General features: G+C 41.1%; 1 protein-coding gene and 1 long non-coding RNA gene across 2 annotated transcripts; both read left to right on the top strand.

The window, feature by feature from the left end:
• Nucleotides 1-89: 89 nt before the first annotated feature.
• Nucleotides 90-4,272, top strand: LOC310769162. Its single transcript, XR_014551465.1, has 4 exons — nt 90-100; nt 1,195-1,227; nt 2,638-2,664; nt 4,253-4,272. It is a non-coding gene; the product is annotated as an uncharacterized lncRNA (long non-coding RNA).
• A 2,900-nt stretch (nt 4,273-7,172) lies between these two features.
• Nucleotides 7,173-24,339, top strand: LOC310768942 (uncharacterized protein). Its single transcript, XM_083627900.1, has 28 exons — nt 7,173-7,237; nt 9,116-9,139; nt 10,513-10,536; nt 11,500-11,529; nt 13,415-13,441; nt 14,352-14,378; nt 15,157-15,207; nt 15,293-15,331; nt 15,410-15,442; nt 15,705-15,737; nt 15,824-15,853; nt 16,505-16,537; nt 16,743-16,775; nt 17,038-17,070; nt 17,157-17,189; nt 18,426-18,458; nt 18,754-18,786; nt 19,073-19,102; nt 19,189-19,221; nt 19,307-19,339; nt 19,427-19,459; nt 19,545-19,577; nt 20,246-20,278; nt 20,364-20,393; nt 20,478-20,507; nt 20,593-20,625; nt 22,550-22,590; nt 24,094-24,339. Exons 2-27 carry the CDS (start codon nt 9,116-9,118, stop codon nt 22,556-22,558), a joined length of 813 nt encoding a protein of 270 aa, XP_083484026.1. The 5' UTR covers nt 7,173-7,237; the 3' UTR covers nt 22,559-22,590; nt 24,094-24,339.
• The last annotated feature ends 1,470 nt before the right edge of the window (nt 24,340-25,809 follow it).

The following is a 25,809-nucleotide window of genomic DNA, read 5'->3' as shown; positions in this document are numbered from 1 at the left end:
AGGCAGGTTCTTTTCTCATACTGAAACAAACAAGATCAAAGAACATTTGCATTTTTTCCCCTTTTTGTAGAGTTCTTCAAAGCAGTCACGCCCAGGACTGGTAAAATACATTTTGTTCAATTAAGGTTGTCATTTCTGTATCAAGCTGGCACTAAGATTGTGGTCCCCTTGATTCTAATTCAACTCCCATGCTTAGAATTGTGCTCTAACAATGCAGTTCTATGCATAACCTCAGAAGCAAGCCTGTCTGCACACTGTACCTTTAAAGCCCATTCAAAGCACCTTCTTTTCCTCAAGGAATTCTGAGCACTGTACTTTGTTAAGGCCTTGCTGGAAATTGCATTTCTGTGAACAGCAAACTATGGTGTGCTGAGTGTGCTTTAAAGGTATAGTTTGCACACAGCCTAAGTCCCATTGTGTTCAGTGGAGCTTATACTCAGGTCAGTGTCCATAGGATTCTATGCTAAACATACGTCCCAATACACAATCCTGCGCATGCCTATTCAGATGTAAGACCTGTTGAATTCAATGGACCTTGTTCCCAGGAACAGGATATCACCCACAGAGCATCAAAGGAAAGCCACGAGAGGGAAGTATGAGGACTAGTGGTCTATTGTGGGGGAAGAGATGGAGTAGGTACACGCATAAAAGACCCATGGGTACAACCCAACAAGAATTTGTGATGAATCCCCATTGAAAAAGCTCTGTATACGAATAGCTAAGAGTCCTTTGGTTTCAATGGTCTTAGTTGTGACTTCCTTTTTGCTGGGCTGTGGCATTAACTGTTTTAATGGTCGTCACAGTTTTGTGCTATTGTTCTTGCAAGGGTGCGATTTTGGGAAGGGTTGCTGGGACAAACATGAAGAAATGCATTTACATCTGGGATCTACCTGACCCCAGGACCCTTCTACTGACATTCTAGATGGGGCAACTGACCCCCTGCCCTTGCCTCTGCATGCAGCTTGCTAGGTGAATGTGGAACCATGTGATATTCATGTGGAAATTGGTGCTGTGAACCAACGCTGTCTGGCCAGTTCAGGTGTTGGATTTGTACACATATAGCGCTCACGAGAGCTCTGACCATTCAGCCAACTGGCTCCTTTCAGGAGGAGCCTGAATTCAGCTTCTTCTTTTGCTGGAGCCGGACAAGAAGATCCAGTCTCTTTGAATAACTGATGTCCCTTTCCCTTCTAGCTTGCAGGAATATTTGGAGGCAGCAGAAAACAAGTAAGTATATGGAAGCAGCTTTTTACTCTCTTTGGCTATTTTGTATAATCTCAGTATCTAGTGAAACAGGGGTTAGCTGTGACCGGCAGGATCCGAGACCAGAGGGAAGAGTCAGTGGAAGAAGATTGGAAGAAATTTAAAGAGTATTTACAGAAATATTGTAAAATTAATGAATTTTAGAATAATGTTGGATTAAAATTAAGAGATTTCTAGCTGTAATGAGTTAAAAGAATATGGAAAAAAAATGGATTTATAAAAGTAAAATATTAAGAACGTAACAATTTAAGAATAAGGATTTGGGTAGAATAAAGAGGGAAACAAATTGCTGAGTTAATAAAGTGAATTGGAATACAAAAAAGAGAGGTATGAGGAGGTCCAAGAAACAAGTGAATGAAAAATAATGTGATGGAAAGATTTTTTTTTCTTTTTCTCTTTTTTCTTTTTCTGTTTGTCTTTATTTTTTGTAATGTAAAAATCTTAATAAAAATCTTATAAAAAAAAAATGAAACAGGGGTTAGCTGAAGATGGAACATAAGTATACACAAACCATTGCTTTTTACTCGGGGCCTTCTTAAACATTCAGCGGGATCAAGGCCACAGGCATTAATTGCATTTGTGCAATTAATATCATGTCTTAGAATCATAGAATTGTAGAGCTGGAAGAGACCCCTAGGATCATCCAGTCCCCTGAAATGCTGTCCCATACAGGGATCGAACTTGCAACCTTTGCACTTTCAGCACCACGCTCTAACCAGCTCAGCTGTCCAGTCTTGTTTGGGGCTACGTCTCTCAGATGCGCAGGCAATTCTTGCTGGGGATATGTGTTTATGAGCCTGAGATTCTGTGCCATTTATCATATGGAAGCCAACAGGAATGAATAATGTCTATTTTATTTTGTTTTTGGCCCTGACCACGGGTGATGATGAGCGACAGAAGTCTCATTTCTCTCAATTGTGAAAGGTGTAATTTTTGGAGGGGGAGGTGCACATATAAACGTGTTGAAATGCATAAAGATTACATCGGGCTAATAAGGGCTAAACATTTAAATGAAGCATAATGGGATAAGACTTTTGGCTTGAACTGAGTACATGTAGCCTTCCTTAGAAGTGCAGGCTGCTACTAAACTGTGTTAAGATGCCAACTTGATATAGAGTAGGGAGACAAATTTACAAAGTGGGCTGCTTTTTCAAGGGGGAAATGATAAATCTCAAAAAAAAATAATCTCATGATTTCCCCGCCGAAGGAACTCTGTCTCAGCTCTGTGACCTAAACAGGTTTAATTGGAAGTAATAAGCCCATTTGATTACAAAAAAATAAATGTGTGCTTAAGGGTCTGTGCACCTATGCAGTTTCTTTTCCCATGTGGACACAAACCAGATCAAATAATATTTTTATTCTTATTTTTTGTAGAGTTCGTCAAACAGAAACCAAGGATGGGTAAAATAACTTTTGTTTTCCTGAGGCTGTGATTTCTGTGTCAAAATGCCACTGAGATCCTAGTTCCCTTGAGTCCAATGCTGCTCCAAAGGCATGTGTGCTTAGAACCATGCTCTAACAATGCTATCCTATGCATATCTCCTTGGAATTAAGTCCTACTGTGTTCAGCAGGGCTTATTCCCAGGTAAGCATCTATAGGATTGCATCCTTAATATATGAATTGCTGCACAATCCTATGCATGGGTGCCTACACAGACAAAAGGCTGCGTTCACAACATATATTTAAAGCACGTTCAAACCACATCTTTCCCTGTCAAAGAATCCTGGGAATTGTAGCTATGTGCAGAGTAAAGTTTTGTTCCCTGGACTCTTTAGTGGGGAACATGTGCTTTAAATGTATGGTGTTCAATGGGACAGCTATAGAATTTCACCCTCAGAGCATCAATGAAAAACCTCAAGAGAAAAACGTAAAGGCTAGTGGTCTGTAGAGGGGAAGAGATGTGATAGGGACAGGCAAGAAAGACCCAGAGTGCACATACATAATGAGAAGTAGTGGATACAACGCATCACAAGAAATAAAAGGTACAATGCTTCACGAAGAGCTCCCCTTGTAAAAAAAGCAAAATGTGAGCTTCCTATCTCTTAAGATCTAAACTGATTTCCATGGGACTTAGCTATGACTTCTTTCGGATGGATTTAACTTGCCTTAACTGCTTTGATGATTGCTGCGGTATTAAGTGGTCCACCCGTCCTATAAGACTTCCCCTCTTTGCCCAATGGTAGGGCTGGCCCTGGCTATTATGTGGTGTAGTGGTTAAGAGCGGTAGACTCGTAATCTGGTGAACCAGGTTCGTGTCTCCGCTCCTCCACATGCAGCTGCTGGGTGACCTTGAGCTAGTCAGACTTCTTTGACATCTCTCAGCCCCACTCACTTCACGTAGTGTTTGTTGTTGGGGTGAAAGGGAAAGGAGAATGTTAGCCGCTTTGAGACTCCTTCGGGTAGCGATAAAGCGGGATATCAAATCCAAGCTCCTCCTCCTCCTCCTCCTCCTCTTCTATTGAATACAAAGTGGGAAAGCTGCACAGATTAAGACAGGATGGGGAGGCAGGAGCGCCAACTTGAATAAAATATTGTGGGGGGCTAGGTAAACCCCGCCCCACATAATCACATGATGCAGTGCACACAAATCATTTGAATGGGAATGCCCATCAACTTTGTAGGGCCCCGGCCCCTTCAAATATTTTATGGTGGGGGACGAAGCCCCCACAGCCCCTAGGAGTTGGCTCCTAGGGTGTGGGTGTTTTCCTGCCGTGGGTGTTTTCCTGCCCAAGTGGTTCAGGATATGTGAAACCCCAAAGCGAGAAAGGCAGGGGTGGGGGAGTTGCAAGGAAAAAGTGAGGGCAGCAAATAGATGAGAACCCCCCTTTTCCTTGGAAGAAGTTGCCATAGAGGTTCCAATATGCGTGGTTATGTGAGGCGTTCCCCATCTATATGCCACTTACTGTTACAAATAAATAGTGAAGCGGTTTACGAAAACACACACAAAAAAGCCTTTTTGAATAATCTATGTTCCCCCCCCCCTTCTAGTGGCAAGATTTTACACCAATAAGTATACAGAAGGGTCTTTCTTCTCTGAGTGTTTCCTATCACCTCAATATCTAATATTGAAACGGGTTAGCTGAATGGAAAGGTGGAGTATTGGGCCAAATTACTAGCATGTCACAACTTGAAGGAAGAAACTGCAAAACATGTCACATGTAAGCTGTTCTGGTTAGAAGATGATGATGAACGTTACTAAATGTATTGCCACCCATCACCAGCCAGTCCCCGAATTTAAAATTCATAACTTAAAAGCAATTAAGGTGCAGTATAGAATGAGTCCTGAAAGCATACATCTCAAGGGTCAAAGGCCGAGACGAAAGGATGCATGATTAATCTTAACATATGTGAACATTAAGAGGAAAGCTTTGTCCCCGTTTGGCTTTGGAATAGGACATTCCTGGACCAAATCAGACTGGGATATTTTTTTCTCCTTGGTTGGTTGAAGGTGAAGAGAGAAGAAAACTATGTTCTTTGCTCTTCAATTAGGATGTTGTTCATCATGCCGCAAGCTGTAATATAAAATCAGCATCATAAATGAATTAGGCAGGATTCTTTGAGAAACAGAGAGTTAAATTGGAATGATCCTCTAACTTGGGAATTGGCAGACTTTAGGCCAGGCTTCCTCAGCCTCGGCCCTCCAGATGTTTTGAGACTACAATTCCCATCATCCCTGACCACTGGTCCTGCTAGCTAGGGATCATGGGAGTTGTAGGCCAAAAACATCTGGAGGGCTGAGGTTGAGGAAGCCTGTTGGGATCTACTTTGTTTTTACTAGAATCGCAGGAGCCACCAAACAGAACTAGGCACCAACGACATGCACTTAGAAATAAATACAGTCGTACCTTGGAAGTCAAACAGTTTAGTTCCCAAACATTTTAGCTCCCAAACCCGGATGTGACTGTTCCGGTTTGCGAACTATTTTGGGAAGCCGAATGTCCGATGGGGCTTCAGCAGCTTCCGATTGGCTGCAGGAGTTTCCTGCAGCCAATCAGAAGCCACACTTCGGTTTCCGAATGTTTTGAAAGTCGAACAGACTTCCAAGGTACGACTGTAATTCCACATCTCAGAATTTGTTCTGAGCAGTAGTGGTCTGTGCAGAGAGGCAAGGGCACTTAACTGACCTCTTATTGCCAGTGTACTTGCACCTTACTTGGAGACTGCAAGGGAGAGGGGAGAACTGTGTGATGCAAACAAACCAGCTGAGCAAACCTGGAGCTCCTGCCAACCTCCCTGCCACCTCAACCCTCTCCCTCCTGGTAAGACACAGCAATGCCACTGGCAGGAGGTCCGGTAAGCACTGTTCTGCCTCCACTTCTGGCTCCTCCCGGTTCTGAGTATAACTGCGGTCACCATCCTTCCACTCACAAAACCATCCCTGCCTCCCCCCGCATCCCAGCTTCAGGTTTCTTCATTTCAGCAGTTTAAGCCAAGTGACTGTGATAAGTCTCGTTTTTTTTCTGGTTGTGAAACTGTATGTTTTGGAGGAGAAAGTGTGCACATGCAGGGGGAAATGTGCAAAGGTTGTATCAGTTTAATTTCTCATGCGGAAGCCAATAGGAAAAAAATAACATCTCTCGCCCCCCCTTCCTTCTTGTAGTTTGATTGGTTCGGCAGAAGGAAACAGGTATGACAGGTTTCATTTCTTTGATTGTATTCTCTTCTCCTTGTCCTTTCTTTGGGCCAGCACCTTGAATATGTGAGCTTATGATCCATCCCTTTCATATTCATGCACATGGACACACACAGAGATTTATTGTGTCCTTTCTTTCCCTCTTCAATTATTGGATCTAAGTTAAGCATGTATAATCCTGGGTACAATGCCTTGTGCTAAGGTTGCTACTTACATATCACAAAAAAAGAGCAGAAGATGATACAGACCTGCATAATTTATTTGTAGAGTTGGAAATTAGAGATCATTTCTCTAATTTATTTGTAGAGATCATTTATTTGTAGAGTTGGAAATTAGAGATCACAATCTTGGGGAAGATTGTGACCAGGTGGCCTGTGTGTCTGCTCAGTCTGATGTCTGTGGGCCACTTCAAAATATCTGCTTTCCCTTTTAGCAGTACTTTTTCTTTAAACTGGACTGGACTGGTTTGAGAGTCCCTCAAACAGAAGATTGAAAGGCAACAACACAACAAAAATACAAATTCTGTAGTTTTAAAAGACACTGTATGCAACATATTGCCACTACACTGGTACCTCGGGTTACATATGCTTCAGGTTACACACGCTTCAGGTTACAGACTCCGCTAACCCTGAAATAGTGCTTCAGGTTAAGAACTGTGCTTCAGGATGAGAACAGAAATTGTGCTCCGACGGCGCGGCGGCAGCAGGAGGCCCCATTAGCTAAAGTGGTGCTTCAAATTAAGAACAGTTTCAGGTTAAGTACGGACCTTGTGAACGAATTAAGTACTTAACCTGAAGTACCACTGTATATAGGTCGAGTTAATTGTGCCCCCCTTTTTTAAAACAAAACCCCCCTGAAACTGTAATTTTGGAAGGTAAAAGAGCACATACTAAAGAGAATACGCAAAGATCGTATCAGGCTAGTAACAGGCGAAACAATAAAATAAATACAATAGGGTGAGATTGAAGTTGATGGACTTACTTTTGTAGGCCTTCCTTAGATGCTAAATTAGAGTTGTGTGCAGATGGCCTCTTAACACTTGATAAAGTGTGTGCAGAAAATTCTGCAAAATGGCCTACTTTTCTGAGCTTGGGTGGGTGAGAAAAAAATAAATTTCAAAAATGTTCTTGGAAAAAGAATCTTCTGAGGAATTCTGGCTCAGCTCTATGACCAAAACATAATAAGCTCTTTTAATTTTATTGGGGGTTGCTTCCAATAACTAAGAGTGTGCTCAAAGATCTGTACACTTAAACAGTTTCATCTTTGATGTGGAGAGCAACAATATCAATTAACTTCTTTCTTTCTTTCTTTCTTTGTAGACTGACGACAGCCCAAATTGGGTAAAATGTTTTGTTTTTATTTTTTTAAAAAATGTACCTAGCATTGTGATTTCTGCATTAAGTTGACACTTATATCCCAGTCCCCTTGATTTCAATGCAGCTCCCAAGTTATATGTGCTTATAGGTAAAAGGTAAAGTTAAAGGATCCCTGGACAGTTAGGTCCAGTCAAAGGCGACTATGGGGTTGCAGCGCTCATCTCACTTTCAAGCTGAAGGACCTGGCGTTTGTCCACAGACAGCTTTCTGGGTCATGTGGCCAGCATGACTAAACCGCTTCTGGTGCAATGGAACACCGTGATGGAAACCAGAGCGCACGGAAACACCGCTTACCTTCCTGCCACAGCAGTACCTATTTATCTACTTGTACTGGCGTGCTTTCGAACTGCTAGGTTGGCAGGAGCTGGGACAGAGCAATGGGAGCTCACTCCATTGCGGAGATTCGAACCAATTGCACTCTAACAATGGAATCCTACGTATTCCCTCTCAGGATGCATATGCAATAAATAGATAAATAAAGTAAGCCCCACTGAGTTCAATGTAACTTAGTCCAAAAAGACATTGGGTGTAGAATTTTACCTTCGGAGCGTCCCAGAAGAAAATTTTCTAGGCTAGTGGTCTGTTGGCAGATGACAGGCACAGAATATGCACCTATACCTTAAGAAAGAGTGGGCACAACACAATGATGTGTGACAAATTCCCATTTAAAAAGCCATAAAAGAGGAACCTGGGCTGTGTACACATTGACATTTACTCTGGCTTGATTGTACCCCCGCTGCTGGTTTTTGACATTAGCCACATCCCCCTATCTGTCCTGTAGCTTCTTGAGATATACTGCCATTTGACGCACCTCTTCTCAAACCAGCTTCTATCCGATTTGAAAATGGCAGCCACATGCCTTTTGCACCTAAGCTGGGCTGTTTAGATTTTGGGGCAGCTGTTGTGAATGCACAGGTGACAGCTTCGTGAATAGGAGTGAGGTAGTGGGCTTAAAGCAGCAGGGATGCCAAACAAAGAATGTGCATTGGGTGAAGACATCCCGGCCTCCTCTTTAGCGTGTACAGCAACGTGCTAATGTGACTTGAAACACAGTGGGTTGGTGGGAATAACCTTGTTGCATTTTAAGTCGCTAACATGTACGAATCAGGAGTTGTTACTTCCTTCTCTGGTGGGTCATAGTGCTATTTGTTTTCATGATTGCCACAGTTTTAAGCTCATCGTTATTCTTGCAGGGCTGCTTGGGGAGTGTTGTTGAGACAAACATGGGATCTACCTGACCCCCAACACCCTTCTGCTGAAATTGTAAATGGGGGAACTGACCCCTGCCTTCCTCCAGGGATGTCCTAGGAGGGGCACCTTGCTAGCTCAGTGTGTGGAAGCATGCAATACTTATGTGGGAATGGGTACTGTGCACAACATACATGGCTGATTCTACACATGTAGCTTCCTTGATATATTTATCCTTAGAGCCAACTGGCAGCTTTGGAGATGGAGAGGCTAAACTGAGGTTCTCCTTTCTCATATTGTTGAAGATCCCACCTGGCTTGCAGGTGTGCATTGCAGCCCTTGCTGTACGAGCTGCTGGATCGGGGCCTTAGGCAGGGCTTGCTATAGACATTTTCCTGGCTGAGGCAGAGCACCAGGTGTGTGTCTCTCCCTCCTCTACCAACAATTTCTACCTTTTTGTGACACCCAAGACCTGACGTCTGAAGTGGCTACCTCACTTTGCCTAAAGTTATGAATGGCCTGGCTGTAGAACACAGAGAAGGTGGGTGGGGCAGGTCCCCAAGCTGCATATTTGGTTCTGGGTGTGAGTTTACCATCTTAACCCCATGTTTGGAATCTCTCCTCTTTGAATAACCTACATTCTTTCCCCTCCAGATGAAAAGATTATTCGAGATGCCGGTAAGTAAATGGAAAGGATTTTCTTCTCTGGTTGTTTCATATAAGCTTAGTGCCCAATACTGAGACGTGTTAAGCGAATGAAAAGTTGTAAAGACAGCTACTGGGCTAAGATATATATACTGTATATATTTAAAGTCTGGTATACCAGGTAGCATGTCAAGACCTGAAGTGAGATGACCGGGATCCAAATCTGAGCCACAGTACTCCCTACATGACTTCTCTCTTAGCCTGGTCTACCTTAGAGGGTTGATGCAATGAACCTTCTTCGTTGAAGAAAAGTGAGATAAAAATGTAATATAAGTGGATATAAACCATATGGCGATCACACAGGGTCCCCAGACGTTTCACCGTCTATTGATCCCTGTGCCACCACTTTATTTCTCGCTGCCACCACCCAGGTCCTACCTGGTACAATACTGAGTCCAGTCAGGGTTAAATTGGACAATAAATTTCTGTTTATTTATTGCAGTTTAACAAGCGTGTGGTTTCATAAATGGTATCAGTCAATTACAATCATAGGGTGCCTATCCAGACCTATAACTTCCACTACCTGCTCTCACTCACTTAACCACCTCTCAGATATTTACTTGTCTTCCTAGCTCCTAACTGTTCCTGACTCAGCTTATTTCGCTACAGTAACTCAACTTACCCACAGATTCTATCCCAATTCACTCCCACTCCAACCAACCACCCAATTCCCAACAAACTCCCCTTTCGCCCCAACCAGAGCTGGTTTTATAGTCCCTCTGACTCCACACGCCCCCCTGTCCGGGTTCTGATTGGGTAACTTGTTTAACTATTTCACCTCCAGCACTCTCATATGATCACATCACAAACCACCCCTTATCTCTCTTCCCACCACCGGCCCTGGGGCAGTTTATACATTCAGTGGAATCAAATAGGGCTGTCCCACTTCAGGCTACAAGTGGTGGGTGGAGGAGTTTACATCTGAATGCTCCTCTAACTCAGACATGGCTTTGCTTCCGCTAGAATCCCAAAACCCACCAAACAGAACTAGATGCAAAAGACACAGATTTAGAGTTAAGTAATTCCAAACCCAGGAATTTGTTCTGAGAAGTAGGGCTCAGTTATTGTACATAGATGTTAAAAAACTTGGAGACCACTGTGAAATCCTGAAATGTCCCATTGTATAATTCCTCAGTATTGTAATTCCTCAGTGTTGCCTTCTGGGATATGTTATCTACGTTGGAGTAGGATGGCTGAAATACAGTACCCCTAATCCCCAAAGACCCTCTATCTAGAAGGTAACCATATTTAGTGATAACAAAACCCACCCAGAGATCCAGAAGGATGTCTTGTTCGCACTTACAAAGTTAAGAAACTCTGAATAATTTATTCCTTTTTCCTTATAGATGGAGCTCGTAGAAAGAGTGAGAGTAAGTACAGTATATGGAAAATGCTTTCTATATTAACAGATTCATATAATTTCAGTGTCTCATCCTGAGCCAAGGGTTTGAGTAACGGAGTGTGTGTAAAGATTGGTACTGGACTGGATTTGAGCCAGTGTGATATAGAGAATGACAGAACTGTAGTAGTGAAACCTTGATTTAAATCACTGATTAGCCATGTATGTACCCATGTAAACTTTTGGGTCAAAGATAAAATACTCAGAAATACCGCTAACCTATTTTCCACATTGTATTTGTCCTATAACACAGCTGATCAAAAACCACAACAAAAACTAACAATGGCAGACACAAATCATACATGCATATGTACGTCAAATTATTTATGCATTTTGTAACTTAAAATTAATGCTGAGATCCACTGAGTTCAATGAGACTGATACTCAGGTTTGCATGTATAAGATTTTTAGCTAAATCTGTAAAAGTTAAGCATTTCTAGCAACCTACTGAAATTAAACCAGTCATTCCAATACATAAATATGGCTGTGCTAGCTGAGGCTGATGGGAGTTGTAGTTCAACAGGTCTTAATGTTACCACATTGGGAAAGGGGTAGCACACCAGATCCCATGTCTCCAACACAGCCAGACAGATGTTTCCTGCTTAAGCAAAATTCCTGAGTAGAGTTATTCAACCATGGGTGGTGTTTGTTCTCAGAAAATATGACAGGTCTATTTCTTGTCATTGAGGGCCCATCCACAGTTTCATTTGTCCCATGATTTCAAGTGATTTCAAGTCACAAATTCGAGAGGTGGCTGTTTGTTGTTTTTGCTCCGCCGCTTTCCCGGGGGAAACCTCCTGCTGAATCGGAAGAAACAGAATCCACAGAAAACCCAATGGGCCCTGAAATAATGGGCACCTTTCTGCTACCTTAGGAATCATTTTAATGAAGTGCTACTTAAAGTAACTCCTACTGCCCCCCCTTTATTTTATAGGAAGCGTTTTCTAGAAAGAATTCTCAAAACGTAAGTATTGCTGGGGGGGGGGGAGGATGTTCGCAATTTTGCTATTCCAAAGGCAAGCAAGGTTTGGCATGAATGTGAAGAGCCTTCCAGTTCTCTTCTTAAGTTTGCAGCTAGAGCAATTCCACAGCTTTTTGTCCCAGAGAATGAAAAGGTTACCCATACTGCCACGGTCACCGGATGTGTTGGATTTGTCAGGTTGACTTTGATACTCCTGGGCATGGTCAATGAATTGGCTGCGGGCAAAGGAATTGGGCATTTGCGTCTTTCTAAAAGAACAGAGGGAATCGGTTTGCCAAAGATGCAGTTGCTGAAACATTCAAACACACACCGGGGATCAAAAATACGTTGATTTTAGTTCATGGTAATTGGAAATGTACATAAAGCTCTCAAATAAAATTCTTTGAGAAAAGGTATTGGATCTCACATAACAAGTGGGCAGAAGGTACACAGTTTTTTCACTGTAAAGCCATCCTCTGGAAAAGCTGCCAGACTTGTTTAGATGTTACAGTGTTTAAGTTGCAGTACAATCTTTGTATAAAAGACTGGTGGTTGCTGACAAGGTACTGTATATGGCAACATTGGTGCATTTCCCCCTAGAAAAATAGGTGCTGGTACTCACCGCGAAGTTGTTAAGGTATGTGGTCACGCTTTTTAACAACAACAACAAGAGGTACCATTGAGTACCCCCTGAAAAAAAGGCACTGGGCAAAATGATAGCAAGAGGAGGCAAGGTACTATACCAGTCTGTGATACAAATATTGTACTGCAACAATACTGTCTGAACCCAAATAAATCACAATCAATGAGTATTTAAAAAAAATAGGAAGGCAATATGCGGTTAAAATGTTTGCGACCAGTATTGTTTGGATTTTGCAGAGTATCTGAGAGAACAAATGGTACCAATTCAGGGGGAAATGGCTATAAAAGCGTTGGTGAGGAACTCAGGTTTACCAGTGCACAATGGGTAAAATAACCCCATTTAATGAAAGCAACGATGAAGAAAATTATTTAAATTATTTATTACCTGCCCTCCAACCCAAGGTCCTAGGGCAGGTCCCAGCAATTGGAAAAAAATGTTTAAAACAATTTAAAACAAATTACAATCATAATGATAGAGTGGGTCCCAAAAATATACGGTAGATCTCAAGTGTCCAAGACAAGGGTAGAATGAAGTGTCTCCAGGATTCTTCAAGAACTGCTTAGTGAAGGCACCAGATGCACCTCTGTGGGGAGGGAATTTCAGAACTTAGGGGCTGCCATGGTCTGAGAATGCCTTTTCTCGCTCACCACCACTGAGCTTCTGAAGGTGATGAAACTACCAAGAGGTCTCTCTCTGCAGAACTTAATACTTGAGAGGGACTGTAAGGAAGAAGGAGTTCTTTCAGATATTTGGAGCCCAAGTTCTTTCGAGCGTTAAACACTAGTGTGAGACCTTCGTTTGGGGCTGGGAACAAACTGGCAACCAATGCAAATGTTGTACAATGAAACCCCAGCCAGCAATCTGGCTTCATTTTGAACCAATTGAAGTCGTCTTCAAAAGCAGCCCCACCTAGAGCACATCACAACAGTCCAGCCTGGAAGTTAACAGAGTACATAGCACAGTGGGCCAAATGGGGCCAGAGCTGGGGAACCAGCTGAAACTAGAGAAGGCAATCCTAGCCAATGAGGCGATCTGAGCCTCCGGTGAGAGCGTTGGATACAGGAGAACCTTCAGGCTATGGACTTGCTGCTTCTAGGAGAGTGCAACCTTGTTCAGAACAGCCCATCTCTCCACCTCCTGGATTTGAGAACTCAGGACACAGAATACCTCCATCTTTTCATAATAGCTCTCTTAAGGAGCTGAAGTAATTAACTCTTCATTTGTTTCTTATCTTTTTCTTTCAAGAATAACCGCTATCAATGGCCGTTCCAGGTAAGAAGTGCCAATTTTCTTTCCTGAGATCTTTTGATGAAGGGTGGTATATCAATTTGACTAATAATAATAATAATTGCATTAAAGTAAACATTTGTGCATAAAGCACAACAAACAACTCCTGGCTTCTTTGTTTATTACTTTTCTTATGACCAATTCACATGTACTATATGTACACTGTTAGGGACAAAATGTTGGAGTTCTTTTTTTAAAAAAATTATCCTATCCATGAGAAGATCATTCAAGAGGCCACCACTGCCTTATACGGAGTCAGATCATGTGCACCTACAATATGCCAGCAAATTCCATCTGCTGCCTTGAAAAGGGGTGAAAATACAAACATAGCTGTTTTTAGATTCCCCTATTATAGTGCCTATTACAGTGAATTATAGCACCTATTATAGCACCTATTACAGTGGTACCTCGGGTTACATATGCTTCAGGTTACATATGCTTCAGGTTACCGACTCCGCTAACCCAGAAATAGTGCTTCAGGTTAAGAACTTTGCTTCAGGATGAGAACAGAAATTGTGCTCCGGCAATGTGGTGGCAGCAGGAGGCCCCATTAGCTAAAGTGGTGCTTCAGGTTAAGAACAGTTTCAGGTTAAGTACGGACCTCTGGAACGAATTAAGTTCTTAACCTGAGGTCCCACTGTACAGTATAGTGAATGGGGAAAAGTTGGGCCTTGCTTTTAACAGACTGTATTTGGTCCTGATCCCAAGTTGAATTATAAAGACGCTGAAACAGATCAAGCTGCTTCCCAAAGATACAAGGCATATCTTGTGGTTGACACACACGCCTAATGCCTATATAAGCCTGGGCTTCTGCCATGCTTTTTTTTTTAATAAAAAAACCAAACAAACATTTATTAGAAAACTAACAAAACTTTTTAAATTACTGTTTCTGTAGAGTAACGCTGGTTCTTACCAACAACAGGTGAGTATGACAAATTTGGTTTGCCTCCTTATTTCATATCCTATGGTAGCTAAGTGAGCTACCATATATAAAAGTCATAGAGCCATAGAGGTGCACATGATCCAAAGAGTTGAAAAGCTATTTCCATGTGCCTAAGAGGCCTTTGGACTTGTTAGGCAGCAATCCATCACTTCCTCATGCCTCAGGATATTTCATTTTTGGAGTAAAAAGTGTGTTATATGGCAAAGGAATCCAGCTCTGAAGCGGGGGAAATCCAAATTTCCCTGGGTGCTTTATATTTAGACTGGGCTTGCCTGAAGTATTTATTTGGAATAACATGCTCCAATTGACTCTATTAAGCAGGTATGCCCCCTACTTTCTGGTACATGTCACGGGCAACCCCTTACCTTACAAACTCTGGCATGATACCCGTGTTCTTCACAGAACTCATCATTAAAAAAGTGGTTGTTGCATCATTTTTTTTTAATCAAGACTTTATTATGAAGCTAAAATAACAATCCAGTAAGGAATATGAAATAAAGGAAAATGAAAAAAATACAAAAAACAGGGTTCACAGAGACTACACAGTGAATCTGAAATAGTACAAAACAAATGTTATGAACACCAAGTATAGCCATATTTCATTGGGACTTGCCTCCCGCATGTTTGGCCTATCATGTAAGTAACAAACGGCAGCCAAATGGAGGTAAAATCCATAGGTTTAGCTGCACCCTTAATTTAAACACCAGTTTCTCAGAAATGAAAATAATGCAAACAGTTCCTTCCTTTTCTTCTTCAGCCTCCCCAACAACCTCAGCAGAATCCAGGAGCAGCCGTATATTTATATGCTGTGAGTATTAATTTACTACCAACAGGATTTCACATCATTTGGGTTGTTTTTGAAATGTAAGCATTTCCTTCCCTTTCTCATTTAGCCCGCTCCTCCACCACCAAATCAAGGAAATGGACAGCCAGTGAGTATTAGTTTCTTAGAACAAAATTTTAAGTCTTTCTATTTTATATGCAAGCATTTACTTTCCTTTCTCTTTCAGGGTTCTCAGCCATATCCAGGATATGGACCGCCTGTGAGTATTAGGCCACTTCGAGGCTGATGCTGTTTTTGGATGGGGCTCACTCACAAACTAGCAAATTCAGATTGAACAGTTAAAATGATTTGAAGCCCTTGTACAACATTTCTTCCTCCACCCCTCTGCAAATTGGACTGTTTGCAATAAGGAAAGTAACAGGAAAAGCGTGGGATGACACTAGCTTGACACACTATTTTATAACCTCCCAGCAAACAAACCATAATGAATGCCCAACAAACATTCCTTCCTTCTCTTTCAGCCTCCGCCACCATATGGACCATATGGACCACCCGTGAGTATCAGTTTTCTAGAAACAAGATTCTGCATGATTTGCATTGTTTTTTGAAATGGAAGCATTTTCTTCCTTTTCTCTTCCAGCCTCCTCCACCCAGTGGAAATGATCAACCTGTGAGTATTAATTTCCTACAAGCAGGATTCTTTATATTTTGCCCTCTGTTGCTATAGCACAACAAATCCACTTTATAAAAGAATTTGAGGCTATGTCCACGCTTTCATTGATCATACATTCACTGCATTTCCAGTACTGTTTTTTTATTCCGTATTCACATGACATTATATTAAATGCATGGGCACCCTGTAAATTGTTGTGAAATATTACCGTTTGATGCATTGTTTCTCAAACGAGTTTCGGGATGATTGGATTAAGCCATTCATATGACACTAAGCTGTGCTCATGTCAACAGCTAGATGGAAAGTGCTGTGAAATGCTTTAAGGTGCTAATGTGAACACACCCTGACTCTTTGTGGTTTGGAAAGTGAAATGCAAGGAAGAAATGATTAACGGGAAGATGAAGGGAGGGGGGAGCAAACCAGGATAAATGCAGGATGAATGCTCATTATCGTTTAACTGCCCTACGGACAAATCAGAACAAATGCTCAATAAAGGCCAGGCACTGTTTGCAAAAGCTTTGAAGAAGCTTCAAAGGATGAACACTCAATAAACAAGTAATCTGGAGAAGCACTTGATTTCCTACAAAAAGTATTTTATATTTGTGTATTGGTTTAGAATGCAAATGTTTTCTTCCTTCTTTCTTTCAGTCTTCGGTATCATTTGGAATATATGGACAACCTGTGCGTATTATTTTCCTACCAACATGATTTTACATCATTTGCATTGTTTTTGAAATAGAAACATTTCCTTCCCTTTCTCTTTTAGCCTCCTCCCCTACCAAATCAGGGAAATGGGCAGCCTGTGAATATTAGTTTCCTAGAAAAAGATTTAAAGTCTTTTTTAATTGTATTGGAATGCAAGCATTTTCTTCCCTTTCTTTTTCAGGGTCCTCAGCCATATCCAGCATATGGACAGCCTGTAAGTATTAGGCCACTTCCAAATTGATGCTATTTTTGAATGGGGTACAGTCACATACCGACAAGTTCAGGATGAACAATTAAATTGATTTGATGCCCTTGCACAACGTTCCTTCCTCCACCCCTTTGCAAATTCAACTGTTTGCAATTAGGAAAGTAACAAGAAAAGTGTGGGATGACACTAGCTTGACACACAATTTTATAACCTCCCAGCAAACAAACCACAATGAATGCCCAGCAAATATTCCTTCCTTCTCTTTCAGCCTCCCCCACAATATGGAGGATATGGATCATTTGTGAGTATCAATTTCCTAGAAACAAGATTCTGCATCATTTGCATTGTTTTTGAAATGGAAGCATTTTCTTCTTTTCTCTCTTCCAGCCTCCTCCTCCACCCAGTGGAAATGACCAACCTGTGAGTATTAATTTCCTACAAGCAGGATTCTACATGTTTTGCCCAATAAACAACTGATGTTGTTTTCCAACCCCCCCCCCCACAAATTTTCTGCAAATGGTTCAGGTTGAATGTTAAATAAGGAGGTTGGCTGCAACCTTAACTTCTTACAAATCAGTTTTACAATCATTCCCATCCCCTTCTCTTTCTCCTCTTCTGTATTAGGGTGCCTCTGGAGTGTCAGTATTTTACAGGAGGGATTCAGGCACATAGCAGAACTTTAGTTTAGAGCAATTAAAGTAGATTAAAGGCATCTGTTGCTACAGCACAACAAATCCACTTTATAAAAGAATTTGAGGCTGTGGCCACACTTTTGTTTATCATACGTTCACTTCATTTCCAGTGCTGGTTTTTTATTCCATATACACATGACATTATATTAAATGCATGGGCACCCTGTAATTTGAACTGTGAAATATAGTGGAACCTTGGGTGTTGAACGTAATCCATTCTGGAAGACCATTTGACTTCCGAAACATTCGACAACTGAGGCACAATGGGCGGTCTGCAATTTCAATGGAGAAAATTGAGAAACGCACCTCGGAAGCCATTTGATAACGGAAGCAATTACTTCCGGGTTTTCAGTGTTCGAAAACCGAAACATTTGGCTTCAGAGACACTTAAAAACTGAGGTTCCTCTGTATTACCATTTGATGTATTGTTTCTCAAACCAGTTTCAGGACAATTGGATTAAGCCATTTCTATGACACTAAGCTATGCTCATGTTATCAGCTAGATGGAAAGTGCTGTGAAATGCTTTAAGGTGCTAATGTGAACACACCCTGACTCTTTGTGGTTTGGAAAGTGAAATGCAATGAAAAAATTATTAATGGGAAGATGGGGGGGGCAAGCAAATTGGGATGAATGCAGGACAAATGCTCATTATCATTTAATTGCCCTACAGACAAATCAGAACAAATGCTCAGTAAAGGCCAGGCACTGTTTGCAAAAGCTTTGAAGAAGCAAATCTGGATGAACATTCAATAAATATTTTTTTCCTTCCAGTAGCACCTTAAAGACCAACTAAGTTAGTTCTTGGTATGAGCTTTCGTGTGCATGCACACTTCTTCAGAATAAATAAGTCAATAAATATTCAATAAATAAGTCATCTGGAGGAGTACTTGATTTCCTACAAAAAATATTTTGTATTTGTGTTTTGTGTTGGAATGTAAATGTTTTCTTCCTTCTTTGTTTCAGTCTTCCGTATCAGTAGGAATATATGGACCACAAGTGAGTATTATTTTCCTACCAGTGTGATTCTACATCATTTGCATGTGGTACTCTGGTTACGAACTTATCGTTCCGGAGGTCCGTTCTTAAGCTGAAACCGTTCTTATCCTGAGGCGCGCTTTTGCTAATGGGGTCTCCAGCTGCGTGTGCGCCTCTGGCGCGTGATTTCTGTTTGCATCCTGGGGCAAAGTTCACAACCAGGAGCAGCTACTTCTGGGTTAGCGGCCTTCGTAACCCGAAGCGTTCATAACCAGAGGTACCACTGTACAAGAATTTCCTTCCCTTTCTCTTTCAGGATCCTCAGCCATATCCAGGATATGGACAGCCTGTAAGTATTAGGCTACTTCCAGACCAATGCTAAATGGGGTTCACTCACATACTGACAAGTTCAGGTGGCACAAATTGATTTGATGCCCTTGCAGAGGAATCTTTCCCCCACTGCTCTGCAAACTGGACTTTTTGCAATAAGGAAAGTAACAGGAAAAGTGTGGGGTGACACTTGCTTGACCTAATGTTTTATTACCTATCCGAAAACAAATCAGAATGAATGCCCTTGAAATATACTCAGAGTCGCATAACAGCCCTATAAATATTTCTTTCCCTTTATCTTTCAGCCTTCACCAGCTGGTGAAAATCAGCAACCTGTGAGTATTAATTTCCCTACAAACAGGAATTTACAGCTTTTGTATTGTTTTGAAAAGCAAATATTTCCCTTTTTTTCCTCTTTCAGCCTCCCTCGCCATATGGAGGATATGGACCACCTGTGAGTATCAATTTCCTAGAAACAAGATTCTGCATCATTTGCATTGTTTTTGAAATGGAAGCATTTTCTTCCTTTTCTCTTCCAGCCTCCTCCTCCACCCAGTGGAAATGATCAACCTGTGAGTATTAATTTCCCTACAAACAGGAATTTACGGCTTCTGTATTGTTCTGAAAGGCAAATATTTCCCTTTCCCCCCCTCTTTCAGCCTCCCTTGCCATATGGAGGATATGGACCACCTGTGAGTATCAATTTCCTAGAAACAGGATCCTGCATGATTTGCATTGTTTTTGAAATGGAATCATTTTCTTCCTTTTCTCTTCCAGCCTCCTCCTCCACCCAGTGGAAATGATCAACCTGTGAGTATTAATTTCCTACAAGCAGGATTCTACATGTTTTTCCCAATAAGCAACTGATGTTGTTTTCCAACCTCCCCATGAATTTTCTGCAAATGGTTCAGGTTGAATGCCAAATAAGAAGGCTGGCTGCAACCTTAACTTCCTACAAATCAGATTTGCAAGCATTCCCATTCCCTTCTATTTCACCTCTTGTGAAAGGTGCCTCTGGACTGTCAGTATTTTACAGGAGGGCTTCAGGCATGTAGTGGAATTTTAGCTCAGAGTAATTAAAGTACATTAAAGGCCTCTTTTTCTATAGCACAACAAATCCACTTTATAAAAGAATTTGAGGCTGTATCCACACTTCCATTTATCATTCATTCACTTCATTTCCAGTGCTGGTTTTTTTTATTCCGTATTCACATGACATTATATTAAATGCATGGGCACCCTGTAATTTGTTGTGAAATATTGCCGTTTGATGCAATGTTTCTCAAACGAGTTTCAGGATCATTGGATTAAGCCATTCCTATGACACTAAGCCATGCTCATGTCAACAGCTAGATGGAAAGTGCTGTGAAATGCTTTAAGGTGCTAATGTGAACACACCCTGACTCTTTGTGGTTTGGAAAGTGAAATGCATGAAATGGTTTTGGAATGCAAACGTTCCCTCCCTTCCTTTATTTCAGACTTCGGTATCAGCTGGAATAAGTGCACCACCTGTGAGTATCAATTTCCTAGAAACAGGATTTTACATCATTCAACTTGTTTTTGAAATAAAAGCATTTCCTTCCTTTTCTCTTTCAGCCTCCACCACCTCCTGGTGGAAGTCAACCTGTGAGTATCAATTTCTTACAAACAGTATTCTAAATATTTTGCAGTGTTTTGAAACAGAAGCATTTCCTTCCTTTTCCCTTTCAGCCTCCACCACCACCTGGCGGAAGTCAACCTGTGAGTATCAATTTCCTACAAACAGGATTTTTGCGTCTCTTGCATTGCTTTGAAATAGAACCATTTCCTTCCTTTTCTCTTTCAGCCTCCTCCACCACCTTTTGAAAGTCAGGAACCTGTGAGTATTAATTTCCTAGAAGCAGTATTTTGCATCCTGGTTGAGCAGTCCAATGAGGAAGGGGGAATCTGTTCTGGTAGTACCAGCAAATCCTGAGCCCTGCCAGTCTTGCCCCAGCAGCACAGCTAGAGCTCAGAACAATTTCTGTTATTAGGCACTGTACTAAAATGTACATAAGTTCATTTAATCATGTTTATACTTCTTATTGGCTACCACTTATATATTTAATTTTTAAATTGCTGCATATATAGGTGAAAGAAATATATCATGTTCAGGTTTTTTGCATTTAGTGATTGGTCAGGAATTATATCCTCTAAGTTTGGTCTTCTTACTCAGGAAAAGAAGTATACCAGCTTTAGGGTTGTGTTATGTCTTGCCTCTTTCAGAGTTCTTCAGGGTCTCTGTTCCCCCCACAGAACATTCTTAGTAATACAATGCAATGCTTCTTGTCAGTTTTAAGAATGCCTCCTATGAATAAGCAATGGCAGAAATGAAGCAGAATCGTTTTCATTAATTTCAACCATTAATTAATGTGTTTTCATTGCTTTCACATAGAAACAAGTTAGACATAAACGGGAGTGCATGCTTTTCATTTTTCATCATTTCAGAAACGAAAGCGCACTTGTTTGGTTTTCTTTTCCTTCACCCTCTTATGTAGCGTTGAAGTACAGTAATACAGGGGAAAGCTCAGTTCAATGCACTTTTATAGCTTTCAGCGAACAGCCATTGTAACTTTCCGGAGAACACAAAGTTAAATTTCAGAAGTACAATTTCAGTTTTTTACTGGGAGAGCAACTTTCCTTTCCAACTGCAAGGACTGTGCAGCCAACAAAGAGATACAAGTGATCTGGATGTGGCTCAGTTACCCCTTAGATGAGCTGGCAGGTGCAGCTATTAACAGCATAAGCTAGAAGACTGGATGCTCATGGTTCAAGTAGCCCTGTGAATATGAGCATAATAACATCAACTTGGGATAGTAGTAGTTTATTGAGATTAATTGTGGCACACTGGTTAGAGTCACTCCACTTTAGCAAATGCAGCCCCCTTGATATTTGTTTGAGGGGGCCCAGCATGTGTGTGGGTGTGTGGCAGCTTCAGTGCTCAGCTCCTCCAGACGTCACACATGTGATGCACCCCAGACCCCCCTAAAACTTGGGGGCAACCTGGCGCCTCTGTTATCTTCAGTTGGCAGTTACATATGTGGCAATAAGGGGAAGGGGATATGGGAAATATAGCCACATGACAATGAAATGCAAAAAAGAACAGTCTGCAATGATTCAGAATAAAACCTGATGAACAAAATGGTCATTCACAGCAGCTGTAATTGTGAACACAATCACCCCTGCTCTGCTGTGGGGCAGGAAGTTATTAACATAAGGTTTTGTGTTTTGAAAGACCCATCTGTTTCAAGCTCTCTTTAAATCTTTATGAATTAAAGCTTGAAATAGATGGATATTTCAAAATGATCTTGTAATCTACCCAAATACTTAGACTTTTTAAAAGCAAACTTCTCCTTCAAACTGAAGCACTCGGTGAAAGATTCCTGACACCCACTCACTCAAAAAAGAAACAGCAGATTCTCCTCAGATCTAGTTGTTTCTTATTATAATGTGTACTTTCCCTGTTTTACAACATGCTTATATGTCCATGCCCTTATTGCCCTATCCATTCCTCCTCAAAAGCCTAGCTTGAGTATTTCCTGTACCTTTTCAGGATGCAATCATTTGTAGGATCAACTTGATGTCCTCAGTAGCCTCTTACTTAATCTTTTCAAGCGCTTTCTAAAATAGTGACTTAATGATGCACCCTCACCCACTCCTTCTAGCAATTACATGATGATTTTTTCCCCGTGAGTTCAAGCGCATCAACGTTGTTGTTGTTTTGCACTTGGTCTGAGATGGTTGCCTGCATTTTGTTTTTCCAGGCACCATAAACCTGACCATTCAACCTGGGAAATACACTCAGGTGAGTACAGAGGATGCTGCTTTTGCACCAAGAGAGACTAAACTATGCTAGTTTGTCCAAAGACGTTCGTATATGGGTTACCTTGGGGTGTGGGTATATAGGACTATTGGCAATGAATGTAAGAAGTGGAATGCAAAATGTGAAATACCAGCTGCTTAATATAGATGGCTTTTTGCAATATGCATGTTTCAAAACTTGAGTTGAAGAATAATCTTTTAGTTCAGAGCATCAGTTCTCGGTGCCATTTTAAGATGATCCCATATTTCAGATAGCTGTAGCTCCAAAGAACAAATAGAAACCATAGATTTGTTGTTAGCCATACTTTGTTCTCTGTACCAGAAGTTTCTATCAAGCATTTAGGCATGAATCCTAAATGCTACCTGGAGGGTGTCATGGTGGGTTATACTGTTGTGAACCTAATAAGAAAACCTCCACCTATAGTACACTGTTCTCTTGTCTGTATTTCCTTGTAACTTTTTAAATGTTGCATTTTTTTGTTGTGGTAACCCACCCAGGGACTTCATGGTGAAGGGTGGGCAATAAATTAATGGAAATAATGTTATTACACATATCCCCATCTCCTCTTGGGTCAGGTTTGATGTCAAGATGACAGCCTGCTGATCCTGAATTTTTACTGCATGTCCATAGGTGCTGTGGGGCTTAAACATTGTGCAGAGCAATGTTTTAACACACAGAGGGAAATATTTATACGTATAAGAGTAATGCTAGTTAATCCGCCCCCCCCACAAACCTGAATAGATCATGATATAAAAAGCATAAGCAAAGTTATATTTCTGAATCTTGTCAAGACACAACGTATATCTGATTCCCAGTTACTGACTTCCACAGGAATTATTGACAACGAAGAAGTCTTGATTTGGGGATCATTTGTTTTATCCATTTTTTTTTAAAAAAAAAACAAGTTCTGGCCCCAGAGACCAGAATTAGGGAGAGGGAAACACACTAGGATGATTTTTCTACCTAAGGTATCGTTGGGTACTTTAAACCTTGAATTGGGGAGCAATTCCATTTGCTGCTCTGCCTCAGGCAACAAAAAATGTATGCACAAGACCAGCCTGCTATTCCTGTCGCCTCCCTAAATATTTGTATGCATCTTACAACACATATGCCAATGTCTCTTCAGATATGTGAAAAAATGTAACTTGGAAATGTAGATAAGTCTGTTTCAAAAGAAGAGCCATGCAGGTAAAGTTCAGTGCAATCCTGTATCTTGTTTCCTCAGAAGAAATTCCTGCCATGTTCATCAAGTCCCATTCCCTAGTCAGGATGTTGAGGAATTAAGCCTGAGTGTCTGTGAAAGAAAAGCATCTTATTCATCCCGTAGGCTCCAAATGTGTAGTGCAGCTGCCTCACCTGTTATGTTAACACTTGATGTGGTGTTCTTGTGCTGGCGTCATTAACTAGCAAACAAGGTGAAATTTATGTATGCACATGTAGGAAATACCCAACCTTATTTCACTCGTTTTTTATTGCCGTTTTCAGATTGGCAAGCTGGATCCGCTGAGAACAATCTTCAGTGCCTGCCGCTACGCTTTCTTTCTACAAATTTCATAACTTTATTACCAATCAGGTTTCATAATGTGAACCGCAACTTCCTTTTAACCGGGGTCTGCTAACTGTAGTTTTTTCTGTTGATTTTGGGTGCCTTTACTGTAACCCAGGGTAAGGGAAGACTCGTGAACACTGGTTGCTTTGCCGTAAAATAAAAAATATGTTACTACATCACAACATTTTGCCTTTTTAATTGTATTGCTGCAAAATTAATTGATTTGCAAGTTGAAGACATTATGCACCCCGTTCTAATGCTGTGGCCTTTGTGTCAGGTAAAAACTCACCACTCTGAAAAAAAAAAAAGCCATATATATTTTGAAGCGCTTACTCCCACCATCCTTTCCCCCCAGGTCTCTTGTTATCATTTTTTAGAAAAAAAAATATAAGCAATCATTACACATGACACAATACCATTAGTTTAAGGAAATAACAACAAATCACAATTGTATCCCATATGGCTTCCCTCAGATCTTACATCAAATTGCCAAAATGTCTACAAGGCCTTCTCTCCAACCAGTGGCGTAGCGTGGGTTGTCAGAACCCGGGGCAAGGCAAGTAATTTGCACCCCTAACCCGTGGATTTGCGCCCCCTAACCCGTGGATTTGCGCCCCCTAACCCCCAGATGTTGTGCCCGGTGCGGCCGGCCCCCCCCTGCACCCCCCACGCTACGCCACTGTCTCCAACTATATTCCGTGCAGCATAAGCCCATTTAAATTGGTCTGACTTTGAATACAACCCTTGATTTCTTTCCACAAATGTTTTGAATGCAGCAATCTTTATTATTATTATTATTATTATTACTTGTATACTGCCCTACACCTGCAGGCCTCACAACATAAAACCACAATATAAAAACAGAAAATACATAATAAAAATAAACAAGAACAACCCAATAATCCTCCCTTCTGTCACACATTTTTAAAGGGTATCAGATATCAATCAGCCAATCAGGCCTGGTTAAAGAAGATTTTCGCCCGGCGTCAAAATATATAATGAAGGCGCCAGCTGAACCTCTCTGGAGAGAGCATTCCATGTTACTTATTATCAAAAAAAAATCCTAGTCTTTATTTATTTACTATATTTCTATACTGCATTCACCAGAAATGGTCTCAGAGCGATGGACAACAAAATAAGGTGATATTTACAAGCAAAGATAACATAAGGAAGAAACATTCTCACAAATTACACAAATGATGTTGCATTGTTTTACAGTCAAGTGACTCAAAACGGCTCACATGGTAAAAACAAAAGAACAAATAACACAATTAACAGTGGTGAAGGTCAAATATGTCTTAACCTTTCGACCCCACCCCTCCCCCCCAAAAAAAACCTGACAGAAAAGGTGTTGTTTTTAAATCTGGTGTCTCAATGAATATAAAGTGAGGGAGAGGTATGCTTTTATTTTAAGACACGAACTACTAGCCCAAGGCTCAGCCGTTGAGCTTAATTTTGTTGATAATAATTTTATTTCATGGATTTATTTCACACTTCTCATCTGAAGTAGTCAAAAGAGCTTGTGATTAAAATTGACAAAAATCACTTATGTGGCTCAGCCGCTTGTGAGGGGCCTGGTGCAACTGCAGAAGAGGGCTGAGGGAAGGCTTCTCCCTCAGAAGATTTTGGAGGGAATCCTGAGGAGATTCTGA

Source organism: Podarcis filfolensis (assembly GCF_964270895.1).
Source record: "Podarcis filfolensis genome assembly, chromosome: 8".
NCBI lineage: Eukaryota > Metazoa > Chordata > Lepidosauria > Squamata > Lacertidae > Podarcis > Podarcis filfolensis.
Note: the sequence above shows the minus strand (reverse complement) of the source record. Positions and strands in the feature narration are given on the sequence as shown.

Bases quoted from the DNA above. Each gene is read 5' to 3' on its own strand.
- LOC310768942 (XM_083627900.1), top strand. From the start codon at position 9,116: ATGAAAAGATTATTCGAGATGCCG. The intron at 10,537-11,499 runs GTAAGTACAGTA...TTTATTTTATAG, and splicing joins AGCTCGTAGAAAGAGTGAGA to GAAGCGTTTTCTAGAAAGAA. The intron at 15,443-15,704 runs GTGAGTATTAGG...CTTCTCTTTCAG, and splicing joins ATCCAGGATATGGACCGCCT to CCTCCGCCACCATATGGACC.